This window comes from Acinonyx jubatus, chromosome B3, assembly GCF_027475565.1.
Source record: "Acinonyx jubatus isolate Ajub_Pintada_27869175 chromosome B3, VMU_Ajub_asm_v1.0, whole genome shotgun sequence".
NCBI classification, from domain to species: Eukaryota; Metazoa; Chordata; class Mammalia; order Carnivora; family Felidae; genus Acinonyx; species Acinonyx jubatus.
In genome coordinates, this window is record NC_069386.1 from 112,918,944 (window position 1) to 112,940,223 (window position 21,280).

Consider the following 21,280-nt stretch of genomic DNA (forward strand, 5'->3'; position numbering starts at 1 on the left):
CAACCCAGTAGACTCGTCATGGGATATGGACTGCCCTGGGAGAGGTTCGTCAGTACCCTTTGGCCCAAGGTCAGGTCCTCACAGGGACTCAGCTGTCTCATCAGACTGCAACACTCCCCGTGGCTAGGGGAACAGGTGTCTCCAACCTGAAGGAGGTGATGTGGACAGTGTTCCCACAGCGTGTTACAGGTGTATGTATTGTAGCCATTTTCTTCCTGTATATAGCTTATCTGTTCATTTTCTTAGTGGGTCAGCAAATGTCTTAAGTTCTGATGTGGAATTTTTTTGTGTCCTTGATACGAAAATTTTGCCAACACCAAAACTGCACAGATATTCTTCCTTCTAAAAGTTTGAGTTCTAGATTTTATATTAAGGTATAATCCATCAGGAATTAATTTTTATGTATGATGTGAGCTGCCACCCAAGTAATTCTTGAGGGCGATCAGCTCTTTTTCTTTTAAGTACATCAGTTTCATTTCTTCTCATCTTCCCTTAATTTGCACTACAGGGGCGTCTTTCATTTCCATTTCCCAGAGTCCACCATGGTCAACGTCAAGATGCTGACAGGACAGTTTTCTTCCCCAAGCAATGTATTCGCTAGTTTGATCGTGGAGTTCTGAAAGCAAGTCCCTAAAATGAAATGGTGTGCTCAGTGCAGTTCAGTTTACCATTATTTTTGTCCTTCCTTAGAAGTAAAACTTTACATTCATGAACGTTTTTTTAAAAACAAAGGTGACTTTTAAGAATTCGTTGGAGAAAATGAGAAGACTGACTCACATACCATGTCCCCTTCTACACAGAATAGAGCTGTTTTTCTGTCTTGTGTTCTCTGTGCTCTGACAGTATGTCTCAAATGAATGCTGTGATTAACAGTGCTTTGATGAGCTTAGTAACTTGTAAAGGACAAAAACTCTTAGAATAGCTCAGTATTAAATATTAAAATAGTAACACCAGTTGTTTGGTGTCATTTTTCCAAAATGCTTCAGTCACTTTCTCCTGTTGCCTCCTATATAAGACATGTACAACTGTTCTTATTTTACAGAAGAAAAGCTGAGGTACTGAATTATGAACCAGTTTGGACACGGGGCCATTTTCTACCTCCCAAGCCAGTGCCCCCTACTACTGGATGCATTCAGAATGCTGTATCTATAAGTAGCTAATAACGGCCATCCTGAATGTAGGAAGGACCCACCTGGCCTGTGTGCTGGGAAGCAGGGGGTTTCCCCTCTTGCTACATAGCAGGTATTAGCTGGTGCTGACATTGCAACTGTACTTTCCCCATTTTCACTGGAGACACAACGAGATCTAGATTCATTCCTTCCTCCCAAACAAGGAAGGAGCCTTAATGCTTCAACCAGCCTTTCAACTAAGAACCCATTTTCCCACAGACACAGTATGTGTACGTCTGTACGTACATATGTTTGTCCCCCTAGCCTCAGAGTCACAGGTTTAGTAGGAGAACAGAGATAACGCAGACGGTTATTTTTCTTCACCTCATAAAGGAAACTAAAACAGAAAAGTGAAGCATGTACATGACACACCACTAATTATTAAAACATTTTCATGAACAACATACATAACTACCCCCTTTTAGTTTTTTAAATCATTTTTCATACTGCTAAGACTCCAGGAAGCCATATAGGGCACACCACTGCTTCAACACACTTTGAAATGTAATCTTATATATCTTGTATGTTGGGAGGCAATCTCTCAAAGAAAATTGGGTGGAAAGAAAAAAATCGAGATTAGGTTGGATTAAAACTGTAGATCATTTATGGCATTGATTGTGATGATGGTTTCACAGGTATATGCGTATCTCCATACACATCAAGTTGTATACATTAAATATCTACAGCTTTTGGTATTTGAGTCATATCTCAGTGAAGCAGTTTTGAAAGAAAATCCATAGAACATTTTAGTACCGAATTAATTAAGCACATTTTTTTCATCGTACTTCGTGTTCATTGCAGCTCAATTATGAATACGTTTCACAAATTGTATGCTACATATTATGTTTATAAAGTATAAAGTCAAAAATTTGTTAATGTTTAATTTATACTTTACTTATGTATACTTGCATTACAAATATGAGATTATCGTTGCGTATTGTCTGCCATCAGCTTTTTCCTCATGGCAGCACATCATGAGTTTCTATATCCATGAATAGAATCATAGTGGGGGTTTTTATTTTGTTTTTTTTTTATTTAATTTTTGAGAGACAGAGAGAGACAGAGCGTAAGTGGGAGAAGAGCAGAGAGAGAGGGAGACACAGAATCCGAAGCAGGCTCCAGGCTCTGAGCTGTCAGCACAGAGCCCGATGGGGGCTCGAACCCATGAGCCACGAGATCACGACCTGACCCAAAGTCAGACGCTTAACTGACTGAGCCACCCAGGCACCCCTCTTTTCAACAGTTTCTTATGTTTTTTTTCCAGGAGCGACTAAAGCTGGTGACTGTTCTGGGTGCTGGTCTTCTCTGTGGAACTGCGCTGGCGGTCATCGTGCCTGAAGGAGTACATGCACTTTATGAAGATATTCTTGAGGGTGAGAGAGAGAGAAGAGGGCCTTCTTTGAGAGAGTTGTTGATGTGGAGAGTTGAAAGGAGAAGCCTAGTGGGGGTTTTTTTCCTGAACATAGTTCATATTTGCCATACAATTCTACCCTGAGAAGAATTCTTAAAACTTCTCTTCTGACATCTTTGACATTGAACACACCCTTAGCAGTTTGTGAATTGGATGCCCTAATGACTAATGATGTTAAACACTTTTTCATATGCTCGTTTATCTTTATTATGTGTTCTTTATAATTCAAATTTTTGCCTATTTTTTAAATTGTGTTTTCTGGGATGCCTGGGTAGCTGAGTCAGTTGAGTGTCTAAGACTCTTGATTTTGGCTCAGGTCATGATCCCAGGGTCATGGGATCGAGCCATGCTTTGGGCCCTGCACTGAGCTTGGAGCCTGCTTAAGATTCTTTTCTCTCTCCCTCTGCCCCTCTACCTGCTCCTACTGTCTCTTTCTCTCCCTCTCTGTCTCTGTCTCTGTCTCAAATTAATTAATTAATTTTCTTATTATTGATTTTTGAGAGTTCTTTATATATTCTAGACACAAGTTGTTATTTTTTTGTTTTTTTGCTTTTTTAAGTAAGCCCTAGGCCCAATGTGGGGCTCAAACTCACGACCCCAAGATTAAAGAGTCACATGTTCTACTGACTGAGCTGCCAGGCATTCCCTGGATACAAGTCTTTTATCAGATAGGTGATCTGCAAATATTTTCTCCTACTCATTGGCTTATTTTTTCATTCTGTTAACAGTATCATTCACAGAGTAGTTTCTAATTTTGATGAAGTCCAATTTATCAATTCCTTCTTTCATGAATTATGCTTTGGAGTCATATCTAAAATCCCTTTGCTAAACCCAAGTTCACAAAGATTTTCTCTTTGGTTTTCTTCTAGAAGTTTTATAATTTTAGGTTTTACACTTAGATCCATGATCCATTTTGAGTTAATTTTGAATATGGTGTGAAGGTTTATTTTTTTGGATATGGATGGATGTCCAGTAGTTCCAACACCATTTGTTGAAAAGATTATTCCTTCTCTGTTGAATTGTCTTTGCAGCTTTGTCAAAAATCAATTGACCACACTTGTGCTGGTCTATTTTTGTACTCTCTATTCTGTTCAATTGATCTACATGTCTTTCCTTTGCCAATACAGCATTATCTTGATGACTATAACTTTATAGCAAATCTTGACATCAGATAGTGGAGTCCTTCTAACTTTGTTCTTATTTATCAGAATTGTTTTGGTTAAACTAGTTCCTTTGCCTTTCTAAATAATTTTAGAATCAGCTTGTCAGTATCTACAAAATATGGTGAGACTCTGATTGAGTTGAATCTAAGCTTAATTTGGGGAGAATTGACATCTTAAAAATACTGTATTTTCCAATTCATGAATACAGTATAGATCTCCATATTTTTTTAGGCCTTTGATTTCTTTCATCAGTGTTACAGTTTTTTGTTTTTGTTTTTGTTTTTTATTTTTTTTAACATTTTATTCATTTTTTTTTAATTTTTTTTTTCAACGTTTATTTATTTTTGGGACAGAGAGAGACAGAGCATGAACGGGGGAGGGGCAGAGAGAGAGGGAGACACAGAATCGGAAACAGGCTCCAGGCTCTGAGCCATCAGCCCAGAGCCTGACGCGGGGCTCGAACTCACGGACCGCGAGATCGTGACCTGGCTGAAGTTGGACGCTTAACCGACTGTGCCACCCAGGCACCCCAACATTTTATTCATTTTTGAGAGAGGGAGGGAGGGAGAGAGAGAGAGAGAGAGAGAGAGAGAGGGAGGGAGGGAGGGAGGGAGAGAGAGAGAGAGAGAAAGTGTGAGCAGGGTAGGGGCAGAGAGAGAGGGAGACACAGAATCCAAAGCAGACTCCAGGCTCCAAGCTGTCAGCACAGAGCCTGATGCGGGGCTCATATTCCCAAACTGCAAGATCATGACCTGAGCTGAAGTCGGCCGCTTAACCAACTGAGCCACCCAGGTGCCCGTTTTTGTTTTTGTTTTTGTTTTTGTTTTTAATGTTTATTTTTGAGAGAGAGAGAGAGGAGCAGAGTGTGAGTGGGGGAGGTTCAGAGAGAGAGGGAGACACAGAACTCGAAGCAGGCTCCAGGTTGTCAGCACAGAGCCCGATGCGGGGCTCGAACTGAGATCACGACCCGAGCTGAAGTCGGACACTTAGCCAACAGAGCCACGCAGGTGCCCCTGTTTTGTATGTTTTTTTTGTTTTTGTTTTGGGGTTTTTTTTGGGGGGGGGTTGTTTGTTTTTTAAGTAATCTCTACACCCAGCATGGAGCTCGAACTCAAAGCCCTGAGATCAAGAGTTGCATGCTCCACAAACGAGCCAGCCAGGTACCCCCAGTATTGTGGTTTTTAGCATACAGATCTGCAGGTATTTTGTTAGATTTATACCTCAGTAATTCATGTTTTTAGTATGATTGTAAATGGTCCCGTAAAAATATTTTGATTTCCAGTATTCTAGTATATAGAAATTTACTAAACCTAACTTGTTATAGGAGTTTTTTTGTAGATTCTTTGGGATTTGCTAAACAATCGCATCGTCTATGAATAAAGACAGTTTATTGTTTTCCTTTCCAGAAACACTTTAATGTTTCTCTTTCCAATAGTCTTTTAAAATTTTTTTTCCTTTTCTTATTGCACTGGCTAGACTAGTATGAGGTTTACTAGGAATGAAAGTAGTCAGCCTTGCCTTATTCTCATTCAGTCTTTCACCATTAAGTATAGTGATAGCTTGGGGCGCCTGGGTGGCTCAGTCAGTTGAGCGTCCGACTTCAGCTCAGGCCATGATCTCACACTCCGTGAGTTTGAGCCCTGCGTCAGGCTCTGTGCTGACAGCTCAGATCCTGGAGCCCACTTCAGATTCTGTGCCTCCCCCTCTCTCTGCCCCTCCCCTGCTTATGCTCTGTCTCTCTCTGTCTCAAAAATAAATTAAAAAATACTAAAAAAAATTTTTTTAAAAAGTATAGTGTTAGCTATAGGTTTTTTTAAAGACTTCCTTTTCAAGTTAAGAAAGTTTCTCCTTTTGGGACACTTGGGTGGCTCGGTTGAGCGCCCCACTTTGGGTCAGGTCATGATCTCACAGTTCATGAGTTCGAGCCCCATGTCGGGCTCTGTGCAACAGCTCAGAGCCTGGAGCCTGCTTCAGATTCTGTGTCTCCCTCTCTCTCTGCCCCTCTCCCACTTGTGCTGTCTCTCAAAAATGAATAAATGTTAAAAAAAAAAAAAAAAAGAAAGTTTCTCCTTTTATTCCTAGTTTGTTGCAAGTGTTTATCTAGTCTCTTTATGTGGTGAATTACAGTGATGTTCAAGTGTTGAACTAGACTTGTGTATACCACCCCCCTTGATTGTTAGTAGATTATCATCACTGGATTCAATCTGCTGATATCTTGTTGAGGGTATCTGTATCTTTGTTCAGGAGGACTATTGGCCTGTGGTTTTTCTTTCTTAAAATGTCTTTGTATGGTTTTGTTGTCAGAGTAACGCTGGTCTCTTAGGGTTGGAAAGTGTTGCCTCTTCTGCATTTTGGAAGTCTGTAAAAAAGCAAAAAATATTTCTTTCTTAAATGTTTGCTAGAATTTACCAGTGATACCATCTAGGCCTAGAGTTTTCTACTTTGGAAGGTTTTTAGCTATGAATTCAGTTTATTTAATAGACATAAGACCATTCAAATTACCCATTTTTTTCTAAGTTAAAGAATTAGTCAGGGGCGCCTGCAGTCGGTCCGTGGGTTCGAGCCCCTCATCGGGCTCTGTGCTGACAGCTTGGAGCCTGGAGCCTGCTTCGGATTCTGTGTCTCCCTCTCTCTGCCCCTCCCCCACTCATGCTCTGTCTCTCTCTCTCTCTCTCTCTCTGTCAAAAATAAATAAACATTAAAAAAATTTTAAAAATTACTCATAGTTGTTCATAGTAACCTTTTTTTCTAATGTCTTCATTAAATTTTTTTGCCCCAAAGAACCATGTTTGATTTCATTTTTTTTCTGCTTTATATTTTGTTGATTTCTGTTTTGCCTTATACATATTAAAGCTTTTTGGTCAGGTACCTACTACACATTTAGGATTACTAGGTCTTATTGGTGAGCTGACCTTTTTTCATTATTATGTCCCTATTTATTCCTGATAAATATTTCTTGTTCTCAAGTCTGCGTTATTTGATATTAACATAGCCACTCCAGCCACATTCCTTTTGAGTAGTGTTTACATGGTATACCTTTTTTCATCCTTTTACTTTTAACGTATATCATTCACTATTTTTAAATTGGATTTATTGTAAACAGCATATAGTTGAATTATATTTTTTAAAATCTGATTTGACAATTTCTCTGTCTTCTAGTTGGTGTATTTAGACCAGGGGTCAGCAAACTTTTTCTGTAATGGGTCAGACAGTAAATATTTCAGACTTTGTGAGTCATGTGATCTCTATTGATACTATTGAATTCTGCCATTGTAATCAAGGGTACTGGTTCTTTCCTTTGTGATCACCACTCTTCTGCTGAGCCATCCAGTGAACGTAGTGTTTCAAATATTATATTTGTCAGTTTTAAGATTTCTACTTGGTTTCTTTTTATAGTTTCTATTTCTTCAAATGACATTCATTCATTTGAAATGTTTTTTTACCTTTACCGATGAAAGCATAGTTATAATAGCTGCTTTAAAGTCTTAAGTATTCCAGTATCTGAGTTGTCTTGGGGTGGGTTGATTGTTTTTTCCCTTCATAATTGGTGAAATTTTTCTGTTTCTTTGTATGTCAAACAAGTTTGGGTTGTATTCTAGACATTTTTAATAATATATTTTGGGACTTTGAGTCCTTTCAAAATCCTCTAGAGAATATGTAATTCTTTTGTTTTAGCAGTCACTTAGCCTGGTTGATTTCAGACTGTGAAACCAGTGGTGCCTTTTTGGGTGATGGTTTTAATTTTAGTTCAGTTTTCAAAGCCTTTGTAATGCTGCTTTGGGTATGTCCCATCCCTGCAGAGCTCAGGGGTGAGTCTGGGACTTGTGCCTTTATACACACTGTGAAGGGAACCCTTCTTAGCTCTTTCCTCTCCCGGATTCCTCTCACACTCCCTGGCTTCCAGGGGCCCATTTACTTCATTCTCTGGCCAGAAAGATGGAGTTTTTCTAGGAGTTTTAGCTGCCTCTGCTGTCACTGCACACTTCTGTGTAACTTGGGACACCTTCAGGCCAAAGTGGCAGGAGAAAAGAGAGAACAGAATAGCCAAATCCCCCCCCCCCCCCCCATGCTCTTCAGACCACTCCTGCCAGAAAGATGTGGTTTTTCTGGGGCTTGTAACTACCTGGGTTGCTGCCATGCCGTTCTGCAACTGGGACCACCTTCAAGGTAGGGCTGGGAAAGAAAAACGAGGGGTGGTTTCCCTCCGTACCAACACCTCTCAGCAGCCCCTTTCCCTGGTCCTCTGGCCAGAAAGACAAGGTTTCTTTTGAAGTTTTTGCTGCCCTCTCTCCTCTTGCTATTGTTTACATTTGTTAGTCCTTAGGTAGTTGTCCTTTGTGTGTTTTGTTCCGTTTTTGTAGTAATCATTGTGTAACTGAGGCTATAATAGGTTTACTCCATCTTAGCCAGCTCCAGAAGTCCCTGTCATTTTTTTTAAATTTTTATTTTAGTGTATTTATGAGACAGAGACAGAGCATGAGTGGGGGAGGGGCAGAGAGAGAAGGAGGCACAGAATCCCCAAGCAGGCCCCAGGCTCCGAGGTGTCAGCACAGAGCCCAATGCGGGACTCGAACTCACGAAGTGTGAGATCATGACCTGAGCCGAAGTCAGACGCTTAACCGACTGAGCCACCCAGGTGCCACCCCCATCATTCTTTTTAAAAAGTAAAATATTAATACCCGATTCTGTGAACATTTCTTGAAGTAGCTTAACCATCATACTAACTTCAAACTTTTAATCTCCAAATTTCCCACATCTCTCTGCACTCTGGTGAGCTTGCTCACATTGCTTTATTTTCTGCTACTTTATCATTTTCTTCCCCCACCCTTTTCCTCTTTTTCTTTTTGTAGATCAAATCAACTTTTCTCCCAACTTCAAGAAAGGAGTTTGTGTACATGTTTACCACAGCCTATAGTTTAGTTCTTCTGTGGACCTTATAATTATGATAATTAACAGATATTTTTTCAGAGCTCAGTGTACTGTGTTAACCAAGTGCCAGGGTACTTTAATAAGCATTATTAAATACTAATTAATGTAAAAAGGAATCTCTCACATATTTTTCTATAATTATAGCTCTAAAATTACTGGAATTAGATCAGCATTCATATGAGAAGACTGTCTTTCTACAGAAACAAGTTTTAAGAAGATGGTTTATGGAGGACTTCAGTGCTTGCTTACTGTGGGGCTAGATTTGAAGCCACCGTAATTTTTTGGAACATGAGAATTGGTACATTGAGGAAGGCAGGCTATGGGGTCAAAAACCTAAATATAAACCTGATACATTATTCATAACTGTTAGGATAGTCATCGGAACTGTTACCAGAAATGGCTCAATATAGATTATTTTACTAATTTGTCACTGAACGCCAATATCAGATTTTTTAGAGAAATACAGTCATCTTATGGTTTTGTCATTTTGCTCTACGTTTAAATAAAAGGAAGGTAAATCTGTTCTATTTAATTAACTCTTGTTCTGTCTCTTTAAAACTCTTAAACTTTATCCTCAGGATTCTGAAACATGGATGATTGTGGACTGATATCTGTCTCTTCTACTTCTTAGTTTGTCTGCTAAAGTGTCTGATCTCTACTTTTTCTCCCTCCCTGCCCCCCACATTGTTTTATTCCTCACTATTGTTTCTGACCAATATTCAGGTCAACTATGTAACATAAGATGTTTAAAAATGAATCTCCCAAATTCCATTTGATATATACCTATGTTCCTGGATATTTACTGAGCACTTAGCATATGCCAGGTGTTATGTGAAGCTCTTCAGATATATTGTCTAATTATCACAACAACCCTCTGAGACAGATACTGTTTTGCAAACGAGGACATTAAGCCACAAGGGAATGGAACGACTTGTCCAGGGTACTCAGCCAGTAAGTGTCAGGATCAGGATTTGAACACAGACAATCTTTACTCTGAACCCTACACTTTTTCTTTTTAGCATAAATTTCCCCACAGGGAGAATTTAACTGATGGCACTAGTTTACTTTCCTCTTAAAAGGCTAATTGCAACCAAATGAAGTGAATGTAACCTCATGATTTGATTCTTTTCATAATATAACAAAATATGAAGTTTAGAACTGGACCACGTGGCCCTTTCTCTTTGAATCGCCTCCCAGTTCAGAATGCTTGCCTCTCTTAACAGCCAGCATTTTGTTAGATCTGCAGTTGGACTCAGCACATCCAAGCCTCTGCACAAGCTTCTTTGTATTTTCACCCTTTTTCCAGAAAATCGGCTTAGTCTGCCCACCATAGCCACTCTGCTTCCTGTCATAATGCCACTTGCCCTGGGCATAAAGAGAACCTTTGCCTTTCTTGTACTGTGTCACTTTGTGGGGTTAGTGCCTGCCGCACCTCTTGCAGCAAGTCCAGCGTGTTTTGGGAATGTTCACCGTGTTTGCAAGAGCACTATCAGCACGGGAAAAAAATTAGGCCTACCCTCTTAATGATGATGCTGTGCTACATGGGGTACGTCGCGAGGAATTTAAAATCACCATTGCAGCGTTTATCTGCTGAAGAGTTCTTACAAAAAGATTTTTTTCCTTTTAAAAGCACAGTAATATTTTGACCAAAGATACGTTAACATCGCTTTAAAGCGTCAGCTTTATACATTTGATTGTGATCAAGTTTTCTCTTTTACATGAGAAACAGAACATGTCACCAATAAGCAGAAGCTATTCTGCCCTTATTACTGAAAACACATCAGGTGTAATAACTATTTGTCTTTGCCAGAAATAAAAAACTATATAATAGAGATCTATAAATGTTGCAAGGCATGAGTAAATGTTAGGAAATTAAAAACAACAAAGGCCAAAATGAAAACTGGAGATCACTTCAAAAAAAAAAAAAGCCAGATTACCTGAAAATTTGTTTCTTTTATAGAAGTACATATTAATCTGAAGGAAGAGCTTCAACGAATCTCCTTAAAGGGTGAATTGATTCTGTTACCTTTAATGCAATGAATGTCTGTGACAAAGGACGGCTCCGGGCTACACATCATACAAATGGAACTTACTGGAAAGATTCCTATATAAATATCTGGAGAAAGAAGCTCATAATGATTTTCAGAACACTTTCTTAGTGGCGTGAGAAATATGTGTCTGATGTGCAATATGCAAGGATAACACCATTGGTTTGCGTACTTTGCAGCAAGGAGTATGATGTGGAACAAGTCTCAGGCTAATCAATTACCAGCCGGTGTCCTGAGTAATCAGACATACTAACCTGAAAGCTCATTCATGAATAACATATATATATACAACTTAATATATTTTAATTAAGTTAAAATTAAACTATTTTGAGATCCCAGTTTTTGTTAGGTTCAGTTTCATGTCCAGAGTAGAAGGAAGAATGAGTGTATTAATATTCAGTATCTGGATTCCATTGCTAATTTGTGTATGTACCAATAAGGTGATTATCATTCACTTTGAAAAGGGTTTATGTTTGTTTTTTGGTTAATGTTTGCAAATAAGACCAATAATGCCTACCATTGTATATATTCCAATAAGTATTTCATGTTTTTATATAAAGCTAAATTCCATGTGAATGATAAGCATTCAGATCTTTTATGAGAAGCTCAATCAATAGCACATTTATTTCAAGCAATATTTACTATATGTTGCTGGTATTTTACTTATTTGCTAAATTTTTACATCAAAATAAGTATTAACCCCTTCAAAATTATAACCATGAAATTAGGTGCTTATAAAAGTGATTTCTTAAAAAATGTTGGAAATCTTTCTCTAATTTACTTCCAGAGTGTGTGGCACGTTTAGATGAGTATCATCAGCGGCAGCAAGATTTTCCTTGAAAGTTGTTTTGGTTTAGGGAAATACAAAATGTATTCAATGCCAATCTGCACAATAAGATAGCTGATCAATTTATTCAATACTATTTTATATCAAAAACAGGTGATAACTATAAAGACAGTTTTATTAGGATTCATAAACTTGACTCGTAAGCAGTAACAAAAGAAAAGTTCCAAAATTATTTTAAGAAAGCATTGTTGGCATCTTACACTTGTCAAAATGGCTAGAATCAAAAAGATAATCAAAAGACAATGTTGGTGAGGATGTGGAGAAAAAGGAGCCCTCGTATACTGTTGGTAGGAATGTAAATTGGTGCAGCCACTGTGGAAAACAGTATGGAGGTTACTTGAAAAATTAAAAATAGGAATACTATATGATCTAGTAATTCCACTACTGGTTATTGACCTAGAGAAAACTAAATCAAAAAGATACATGCACCCTTATGGTTATTGCAGCATTATTTACAATAGCCAAGATATGGAAACAACCCAAGTGTCTATTGATAGATGAATGGATAAAGAAGATTTTGTGTGTGTGTGTGTGTGTGTGTGTGTGTGTGTGTGTGTGTGTGATGGAATATTACTCAGCCATACAAAAGAATAAGATTTTTGCTATTTACAACAATGTGGATGGATCTGGAGGGTATTCTACTAAGTGAACTATATCAGACAGAAAGACAATACAATATGTTTTCACTTATATGTAGAATCTAAAAAACAAACCAAAAAAAACCCTTCTTTTTTATTTTTAGAGAGAGTGCAAGCAGAGAAGAGGGAAAGAGGGAGAGAGAATCTTAAGCACACTCCACACTCAGCACAGAGCCTGATGGTGGGACTCAATCCCATGACCCTGGGATCGTGACCTAAGCTGAACCTGAGTCAAATGCTCAACCAACTAAGCCACCCAGGTGCTGCCCCCACCCCCGCCCAACCCCGAAAGAACCCAAACAGACTCTTAAATACAAAGAACAAACTAGTAGTTGCCAGCCGGAAAGTGACTGGGGTGATGGGTGAAATAGGTAAAGGGGATTTAAAGGTACAAGTTTCCAGTCATAAAATAAGTCACAGGGAAGAAAAGTATGGCATAGGGAATTTAGTCAATAATATTGTAATAACATTGACAGATGGTAACTGTCTTACCATGGTGAGCACTAAGTTAATATAACATTGTATGTTAATTATATTTCATTTTTTTAAAAACATTGTTGGAATAAGATAATGAAGGGTCTTATACTCACCTCTAAGTTTTAAAATTCTGATATAGTTATACCTCATAAAATAAAATGATGTTGGCTATCCTTTGAACGTTGTAATTAGGCTTGACGTTTCAGGGCTATGGACACCCCAAAAGTAATTACCTTTAAAAATTATTATGCAACTGTTCACAAATAATAGTATGACTATACCCAAACTCTTGGCATAACCTGTAACCTAATTTAGTGTGTTTATCTCTTACCTATTACAGCTGAATTTATAAAGACACATGTGCATAATTATCTTCAGACTAGAAGATTATATTTTATTTCCATTAAAAAATATTTTTATCTAGGAGCGCCTGGGTGGTTTAGTCGGTTAAGTGGCTGACTGGCTCAGGTCATGATCTTGTGGTCTATGAATTCGAACCCCGGGTCGGGCTCTGTGTTGACAGCTCAGAGCCTGGAGCCTGGAGCCTGCTTCGGATTCTGTGTTTTCCTCTCTGCCCCTCCCCTGCTTGTGCTCTTTGTCTCTCAAAAAAAATGAATAATCTTAAAAAAAATTTTTCAATCTTTTTATCTAAGAAGTTATTAATTGCCATAACTTTTGTTTTTTTTTATTTTTTTTTTAATGTTTATTTATTTCTGAGACAGAGAGAGACAGAGCATGAGTGGGGGGAGGGTCAGTGAGAGGGAGACACAATCCGAAGCAGGCTCCTGGCTCTGAGCTGTGAACACAGAGCCTGATGCGGGGCTCGAACTCACAGACTGTGAGATCGTGACCTGAACTGAAGTCGCATGCTCAACCGACTGAGCCACCCAGGCTCCCCTAATTGCCATAACTTTTGAAATGAAATGCCACATTAAAAAAATATAGAATTGAAGGCCATTTTTTGCCTTCAGCACTTGTTTGTTGAGTATTTGCTAGATTTTTGGCCTTCTATTGATTTTTAGCAGTTCAGAGATCTAAGATCTAGCCCCAGCCTTCAAGAATTCACAGCCAATAGAAAATGAATAACAATCAATGACAGCAAGGGTTAGCTTACTTTTTCTGTAAAGGGCCAACTAATAAATATTTCAGGCTTTGTGGGCCACATGATTTCTGTTGCAGTTACTTAACTCTGGTGTCATAGCATGAAAACAGCCACAGATAATCTGTGAACAGATGAGCCTGGTTATGTTCCAATGTGATTTGTATTTACAAAAATAGGTACCAGCCCTGTACTATAGTTTGCTGATGTCTGAATTCTGGTATAGTGAGGTAGGACCTGTGGTAGAGAGATGCCTAGTGTGCTACGTATGAATGAAGAGAAGAGGACATAAAATCTCAAGGAGGAGGAGATGATGAGCTGAGTCTCCAAAGACAAGGGATTATCCAAGAGAGGCAGAATGGAGAGCCCCTGGATTCACTAATGTGTGCAGAGTACAGGCAGAGGCAGAGAGGAGAGCCCAGTTAGGTGTTAAGTGGGCACCTTATGAAAGTGTAATCATTTAGATCCTCGCCAATAACATCTTTCTAAATAGTATTGTAAATTGTCGCTACGTAGCTTTTTTTTTTTTTTAAGATGATTTAGTTCATATTCTCAAGGCCATGCAAAACTAGTCTCTCAGCTTGCAAAGAAGACCTACTTGAAAAATGATGAGGGCAACCATCTCAGTATTGGCCTCAGAGTACTGCATTTTGAATTTTTTTGTTTTTATTGAAATATCGCTTACAAAAAAGTATGTTATACACACACATATGGGCAGTGTATGGCTCAGTGATTTTCACAAACTTAATACAGTCATGGTACCATGAGGCTACATTTTAATTGTCCACCATTACTAATTCAAGAGTCTTAGACTGCTTCTCAAACTTAATTATTTTTCCTCTCTGAATTTTCAGTCACTTCTTTGGCTTAAAACCCTTACTGCTAACAAGTTTGTTTGTGTAAGGAACTGAGTGGTTCTTACACAGCCTGCCCACCTTTTTCTCCTAGGCCTGTTTGACGTTCAGCTCTCTTTAGTTGACCACTGCAGGCCCAGGCTTCTGATTTCTAGAAAATGCTCCTTATTCCAAAATCATCCATTTCTCCCCTGAGTCTCTCCACCTCCAGTAGTGCTTTCAAACTAAAAGTAGCAACTAAGTGAGTCTTCAAATACATTCAGCGAGTTGGACTTGTAACCAGGATTTAAAAAGAGCCTGGGGGCACCTGGGTAACTCATTGGGTTAAACATCTGACTTCTGCTTGGGTCATGATCTCACGGTTCGGTTCATGAGTTTGAGACCCGTATCAGGCTCACTGCTGTCAGCACAGAGCCCACTTTGGATCCTCTGCCCACATCTCTTTCTGCCCCTCCCCTGCTCATTCTCTCTCTCTCAAAAGAAATAAATTTAACAATAAAATTAAAACCTGGTGGAGGGACAAAGAAAGAGGGAAAGACAAAGAAATGGAAGAGTGCGTTGTTAACCAGTTGAAGCTTCACTGTTTTGTGAAACTTTGTAGTTAGTTTTTCATATAAATAAAATTTATTTTTGGGGCGCCTGGGTGGCTCAGTCGGTTAAGCATCCGACTTCGGCTCAGGTCACGATCTCGCGGTCCGCGAGTTCGAGCCCTGCATCGGGCTCTGGGCTGATGGCTCAGAGCCTGGAGCCTGCTTCCAATTCTGTGTCTCCCTCTCTCTCTGCCCCTCCCCCGTTCATGCTGTGTCTCTCTCTGTCTCAAAAATAAATAAACGTTAAAAAAAAATTTTTTTTAAATAAAAAAATTTATTTTTTACTATGGGTCATGGTCTTAGAAGTTTAAAAACCATCATAAACCTCAACTTAGTCATTTAAAAATACCACTTAACATTAACATCAGAATAACAATTGATAGTCAAAGACCTTGTTTAAATCAATAAAATGGAAATGTATTGGCCAAAGTAGAACTTTTCCGTGTCCTGGAAGAACATTCCATCTCATTTTTGAAGATGACACGACCAGTGTGATTCAGAGATGTTACAGGACAACAATCACTCATGAATGTATCCCTCATGCATGTACACGCAATAGTCTTTTACCAAATAGTAGTAAACTGAATCCAGCAATATAGAAAAAGGATAACACATCTTAACCAGGTGGAGTTTATCCCAAGAATGCAAAGCAGGGTTTAGAGTAATATCCAGAAACCGGTTTCAATTATTATATTAACAAAATAAAGTAGAAAAACCATTTGATCATCCTTAACAGGTACCGAAAAGCCTTTGACAAAATTAACGTTTATTTATTTTTGAGACAGAGAGAGACAGAGCATGAATGGGGGAGGGTCAGAGAGAGAGGGAGACACAGAATCCGAAACAGGCTCCAGGCTCTGAGCTGTCAGCACAGAGCCCGACGCGGGGCTTGAACTCACGGACCGCGAGATCATGACCTGAGCTGAAGTCAGACGCCTAACCGACTGAGCCACCCAGGCGCCCTGTCAAAATTAAACTCTCCTTCGTGAAAAAAAAAAAATCACAGCAGACTAGGAAAGGATTTCCTTAGTGAGAAAGGGCATATTTGAAAATCCTACGGCTAAGACACCTAAAGTTTAGAACAAAGCAAGGCCGTGTCCTCCCAGCCATTATTTAACATCGTATTTGGGGCTTCTAGCCAGATCCTAGCCCACAGTAAGGCCAGGGAAAGAAAGAACAGGCATAAAGATTGGAAAGAAGCAAAACTTTGTGAAGATGACATGATCATGTACGTAAAAATGGTTGAAGTTTTAAAGCCTCACTATAGCAAATGTTGACAGTGGCATAGAGCACCTAACACTCCTGCACTACTGTTGGGCATGGAAGATGGTACAGCCACTGGAAACTGGAAAACAGACAGTTTTTCATAGTTAAACCTACACACAACCCATCAATTCCAAGCCTATGTATGTACCCAAGGGAAAAGAAAATGTGTATCCACAGAAAGACTGGTACCTGAATGCTTATAGCAGCTTCATTTATAGTAGACCAAAATTGGAAATAACCCAAATGTCCATCAATAGGTAAATGGGTAAACAAATTGCATGTGATACATGCAAAGCATAGATAAATCTCAAAACATCATGCTAAGCAAAAGAATCCTTACCCAAAAGAGTACATCTTGTATGGTTGCATTTATACGAAATCCTAGAATAGGTGGGAAAAAAAAACCCAAAAACCTCTGGGGACAAAAAGCATATCAGTGCTTGCTTGGGACCAGAAGTGATATATTGACTTCAGAGTAGCATAAGAGAACTTTCCTGGGATTTTTAAATATTTGGTATCTTGTCCTGGTGGTAGTTACTAGAGTTTTTGCACTTGCAAAAACCCATGTGTCTTATTGTATGTAAATTATATCTCAGTAAAGTTGTTGTTGTTGTTGTTGCTTTTTAGAGAGATTTTTTTTTTATTTTTATTTTTTTAGAGAGATTTAGACATTTAATTTAAAACAAGTGGACAAAATCAGTGTTAGAAAAAAATCTCCAGCTTAAAAAATTACCGTGGGATGATGAAAATTTCTGGAGATAGATGATCGTGATGGTTGCAGAGCAGTGTGAATGTACTTAATGCTGCAAATGGCTTAAAAATGGTTAAGGGGCTCCTGGGTGGCTCAAGCGGTTAAGTGTCCTACCCTGGATTTTGGCTCAAGTCATGATCTCACAGTTCAAGGGGTCGAGCCCTGCCTTGGGCTCTGTGCAGACAGCAAGGAGCCTGCTTGAGATTCTCTCTCTCCCTCTGTGTCTCTCTGCCTCACCCCCACACTCACGCTCTCAAAATAAACGTTAAAAAACGGTTAAAATGGTAAGTAAATTTTACATTACATATATTTTATCACATTTTTTAAAAGGTTATAAAAAGAAAACAGCTATGAAAACCAAAAAAAAAAAATCTTTCAGGAATTAGATGGATATATAGGTGGGTTTTTTTGTTTTTGTTTTTAATTTTAAGATAGCATGTGCTTTGTGCCCCTCAAAAATATCTTTTAAAGAATTAAGGCAGGGACATGCATGGGTGGCTCAGTCAGTTGGGCGTCCAACTTCAGCTTGGGTCGTGATCTCACAGTCTGTGAGTTCGAGCCCCGCGTCGGGCTCTGTGCTGACAGCTCAGAGCCTGGAGCCTGCTTCAGATTCTGTGTCTCCCTGTCTCTCTGCCCCTCCCGTGTTCATGTTGTGTCTCTCTCTGTCTCAAAAATAAATAAAAACACTAAAAAAAAATTTTTTTTTTTTAAAATAAAGAATTAAGGCAGGGACGCATGGGTGGCTCAGTTGGTTAAGCATCCAACTTTGACTCATATCATGATCTCATGGTTTGTGAGTTCAAGCCCCACATCAGGCTCTGCGTTTACAGTGCCGAGCCTGCTTGGGATTCTCTCTCTCTCCCTGTGTCTCTGCCCCTCCGCCACTCATGTGCGCACTCACGCATTCACTGTCTTTCAAATAGATAAACTTTAAAAAAAAAAGAAGGCAGAATCTAAAATATTACAAGGATCTAAAAATTACAGTGAGTAATTTCTCTGATCAAAGGTAAAAATGCTTAATCCAAGTATGAATGAAGAATGTCTAATGTGTTAACATGAAACACAGCAAAGATCAGGATTCTGGCCTTGAAGCATTTATGCTTTGAGTGTCATATGTGAATATAAACTAGGAAGTATTACCTGTCCAAGTGCCACTTCCTGTAATATGGAATATCTCAGCAGTTGTATTTCTAGAACTGAATTTAGACTGAAGGATGTGCCTCGTAAACTGCTCTGCCCTTTTGGTTTCTAGTTAGTGATTGCCTCCTGATATTTTTTAATAAATATATTATTTTATATTTTATAAAATATTATATTTATATCTTATAAATATATTTTCATAAAACTTACACAATTTTTATACTCAGTTTACTCTTCATTTGCAATTTCTAGATCAACCTAGGTGTGAAACCAGATCCACTTGGTTAAAATTATTTTTGTTATTACTGCTCTTCATTCACCTGTTTTCATCAGAGTAAAACTCACTGTAGTTTCTGATGATATTGGCAGGAAGTTCTCAGCCAGGAAAGAGGACGATATCACTTGGGAATATGACTGCTTTCTTGCTTGGTGATTTGCTTCCACTTCCTAGGTTTTGAGAATAATGGGCAGTTAAAAGGTCTACATGCCAAAAGGAGTTTATGATTGGCTGGATTACGATACAGGAAGTAGATGTCTTTGCAGTAAAGTAAGTAGGGCTTGAAATGCAGAGGAATGGAAGCTTCTATGTGAAAATGTTTCAAGGGGGACAACCTTTTCTCTTTATGGTTCATTCTACTCTAGGTAAGCACCACCAAGCGAGTGAGACACAGAATGTTATTGCATCAGACAAAGCAGAAATACCAGTTGTCCATGAACATGAGCACAGCCATGACCATACACAGCTGCATGCCTACATTGGCGTTTCCCTCGTTCTGGGCTTCGTTTTCATGTTGCTCGTAGACCAGATTGGCAGCTCCCATGTGCATTCTACTGATGGTAAGTGGCCCCAATGCTTTATGGGCAGTGCAATAAATTTGCAGTTTAGAAGGTCACAGATGATTAAACAATTCAGTATGTATCAATGGGCTTATTTAGTGCTGAAAACTCTTGTCTTTCTTGGGTTCTGGTGAACATTTTATTCAGTTGGGGGAGCTAGTGAGTTGTGACATGGCACAAGGGAGTGCTCAGTGGGTTATTAATCTTAAAACTGTCTCATTGAGAGTCTAGCACAGAAATTCTTAACTTTTTTTGTGCCGTGGAGCCCTTAGGCATTCTGAAGCCTGTGGACCTTTTAAATGTGTTTAAATGTGTAAAGCATAATGCATATAATTGCAGAGAAAGCCCAGTTATATTGAAATATAGTTCTAAAACGTTAAAAACAAATGTATGATATAGTAATGTGTATCTTCTTTATTGATGCATTAACAAGATATATTTAAATCATATGCAAGGTGGAGTTAAATTTTATTTTTTAAGACATCAGCATGACAGCTTTTGTTGCTTAGCTTGCTAAAAATCTTAAATTGTGAGATGGGCTTTAACAAGGCAACAGAGTGTCATGTTGAACATTCAGTTGCTTTGGTTTTCTGTTTTAATGGTTACTAGTATAGAGAACCCTGATTCACAAAGATATTTTCTTACAGATATACTTAAACACATTCATAGCTTGCTTTCCAAAGAAAGCTAAACTTCTCTCAACTACAGTTCTCTAAGACTTTAAATTTAACTCCAGATACAGTAGCTTTTTAAAGAAATTTTTAAAATAATTTTTTAATTTATTTTTTAAAGTAAACTCTACCCCCAGCATGGAGCTCGAACTCACGTCCCCAAGATCAAGAATCACATGCTCCACCAACAAGCCAGCCAAGTAACTTTTTTGCCTTAAGATCAATGAATTCATCTTTGGCTAGGTCAGCATCTTTGATATGGTTTGTATTAAATAAAAAAAAATTCTGATCCATGACAAAAATAAATTTGGAAGAGTTGCATCAAACTCTTGGGGTTTGGTGATATAGGGATTTATAAATACCTCTTTTCAAATACACTGACAGAGAACTTTGCAGATAGGAACTGTTGGAGAGCAGCATAGATATCTTGGTCCCCAGTGAGAGATCCCATGGCTTTTGCTGTTTAGTTGCCTGAGTGACTGTAGGTGAAGAGTTACCGGAGAGTGGCCCAGCTTTGCCACATGAGCATCTACAGACAAGAAGACTGTAATCATGCAATGTGGAGGCATTATAAGCCCTTAAATTTAAAATAGTGATGAGTGAAAGCAAGAATATGAAGATATTTACAACTGTAAAATAATATGAAATTATCTGATTACTATTGGCAATAGAGTATAGGTAGTGCTGATCTTGTAGCATATTGTCTATGTTCACAATTAAAGGAAATAATAGATTTCAGTTAGAGGTTAGTAAAAATTAAAATGCGGGGTTTTTTCCACGTTAAGGTCACAGGCATCCCCTACATTCTACCTGTGTTCTTCTATGTGGGCCCCAGGTTAAGAATCCTTGGCCTACAAAAAAAATCAGTGGAAAAGCAGGCAAAAGACATGAACAGATAGTTCATAAAAAGTTATTAAAATGGTCCTTAAATATATGAAAAGATGTTCAATTTCACTTAAGAATGCAAATCAAAACTCTGCCGAGATGTCATTTCTTACCTGTCAGGCAAAACTTCAACAGCTTGACAATACACTCTGTTATCAGAGCTCCAGTGAAACACACTCTCATCTATTGCTGTGGGAATGCAAAATTGTACAGCCCCTGCAGAGGAGAGCTTGGCAATATGTAACAAAACTGCATTTGTATTTACCCTTCAACCCCAAAGTCCTATTTGTAGGAATTGCTCCTGATAATATAGCTCCACTATGAAAATACACATGCACAAGATTATTTAGTACAACATTATTTACCACTGTAATACCACTTAAATGTCCAGTCACGGAAATTGGTTGAATGAAGTGTGATGTGTGCATATAATGGAGTTCTAGGTAACTGTGAAAGAGAGTGAGGAATCAGATCTCTGTGAATTGATAGGGAGAGATTTCTAGGA

The 21,280-nt window shown here is 38.6% G+C and overlaps 1 protein-coding gene and 1 pseudogene across 1 annotated transcript in view; one reads left to right on the plus strand and one right to left on the minus strand.

Moving 5' to 3' along the window:
* The window catches only part of SLC39A9 (solute carrier family 39 member 9), a 52,158-nt gene that overhangs the window by 18,081 nt on the left and 12,797 nt on the right, over window positions 1-21,280 (plus strand). Inside the window, exons 2-3 of the mRNA XM_015068443.3 lie at window positions 2,434-2,542; window positions 19,025-19,219. Of these exons, the coding sequence (XP_014923929.1) occupies window positions 2,434-2,542; window positions 19,025-19,219 (304 nt within the window). The remainder of the gene's footprint in view (window positions 1-2,433; window positions 2,543-19,024; window positions 19,220-21,280) is intronic.
* On the minus strand, window positions 9,825-16,845 carry LOC128315833 (60S ribosomal protein L36a-like; annotated as a pseudogene).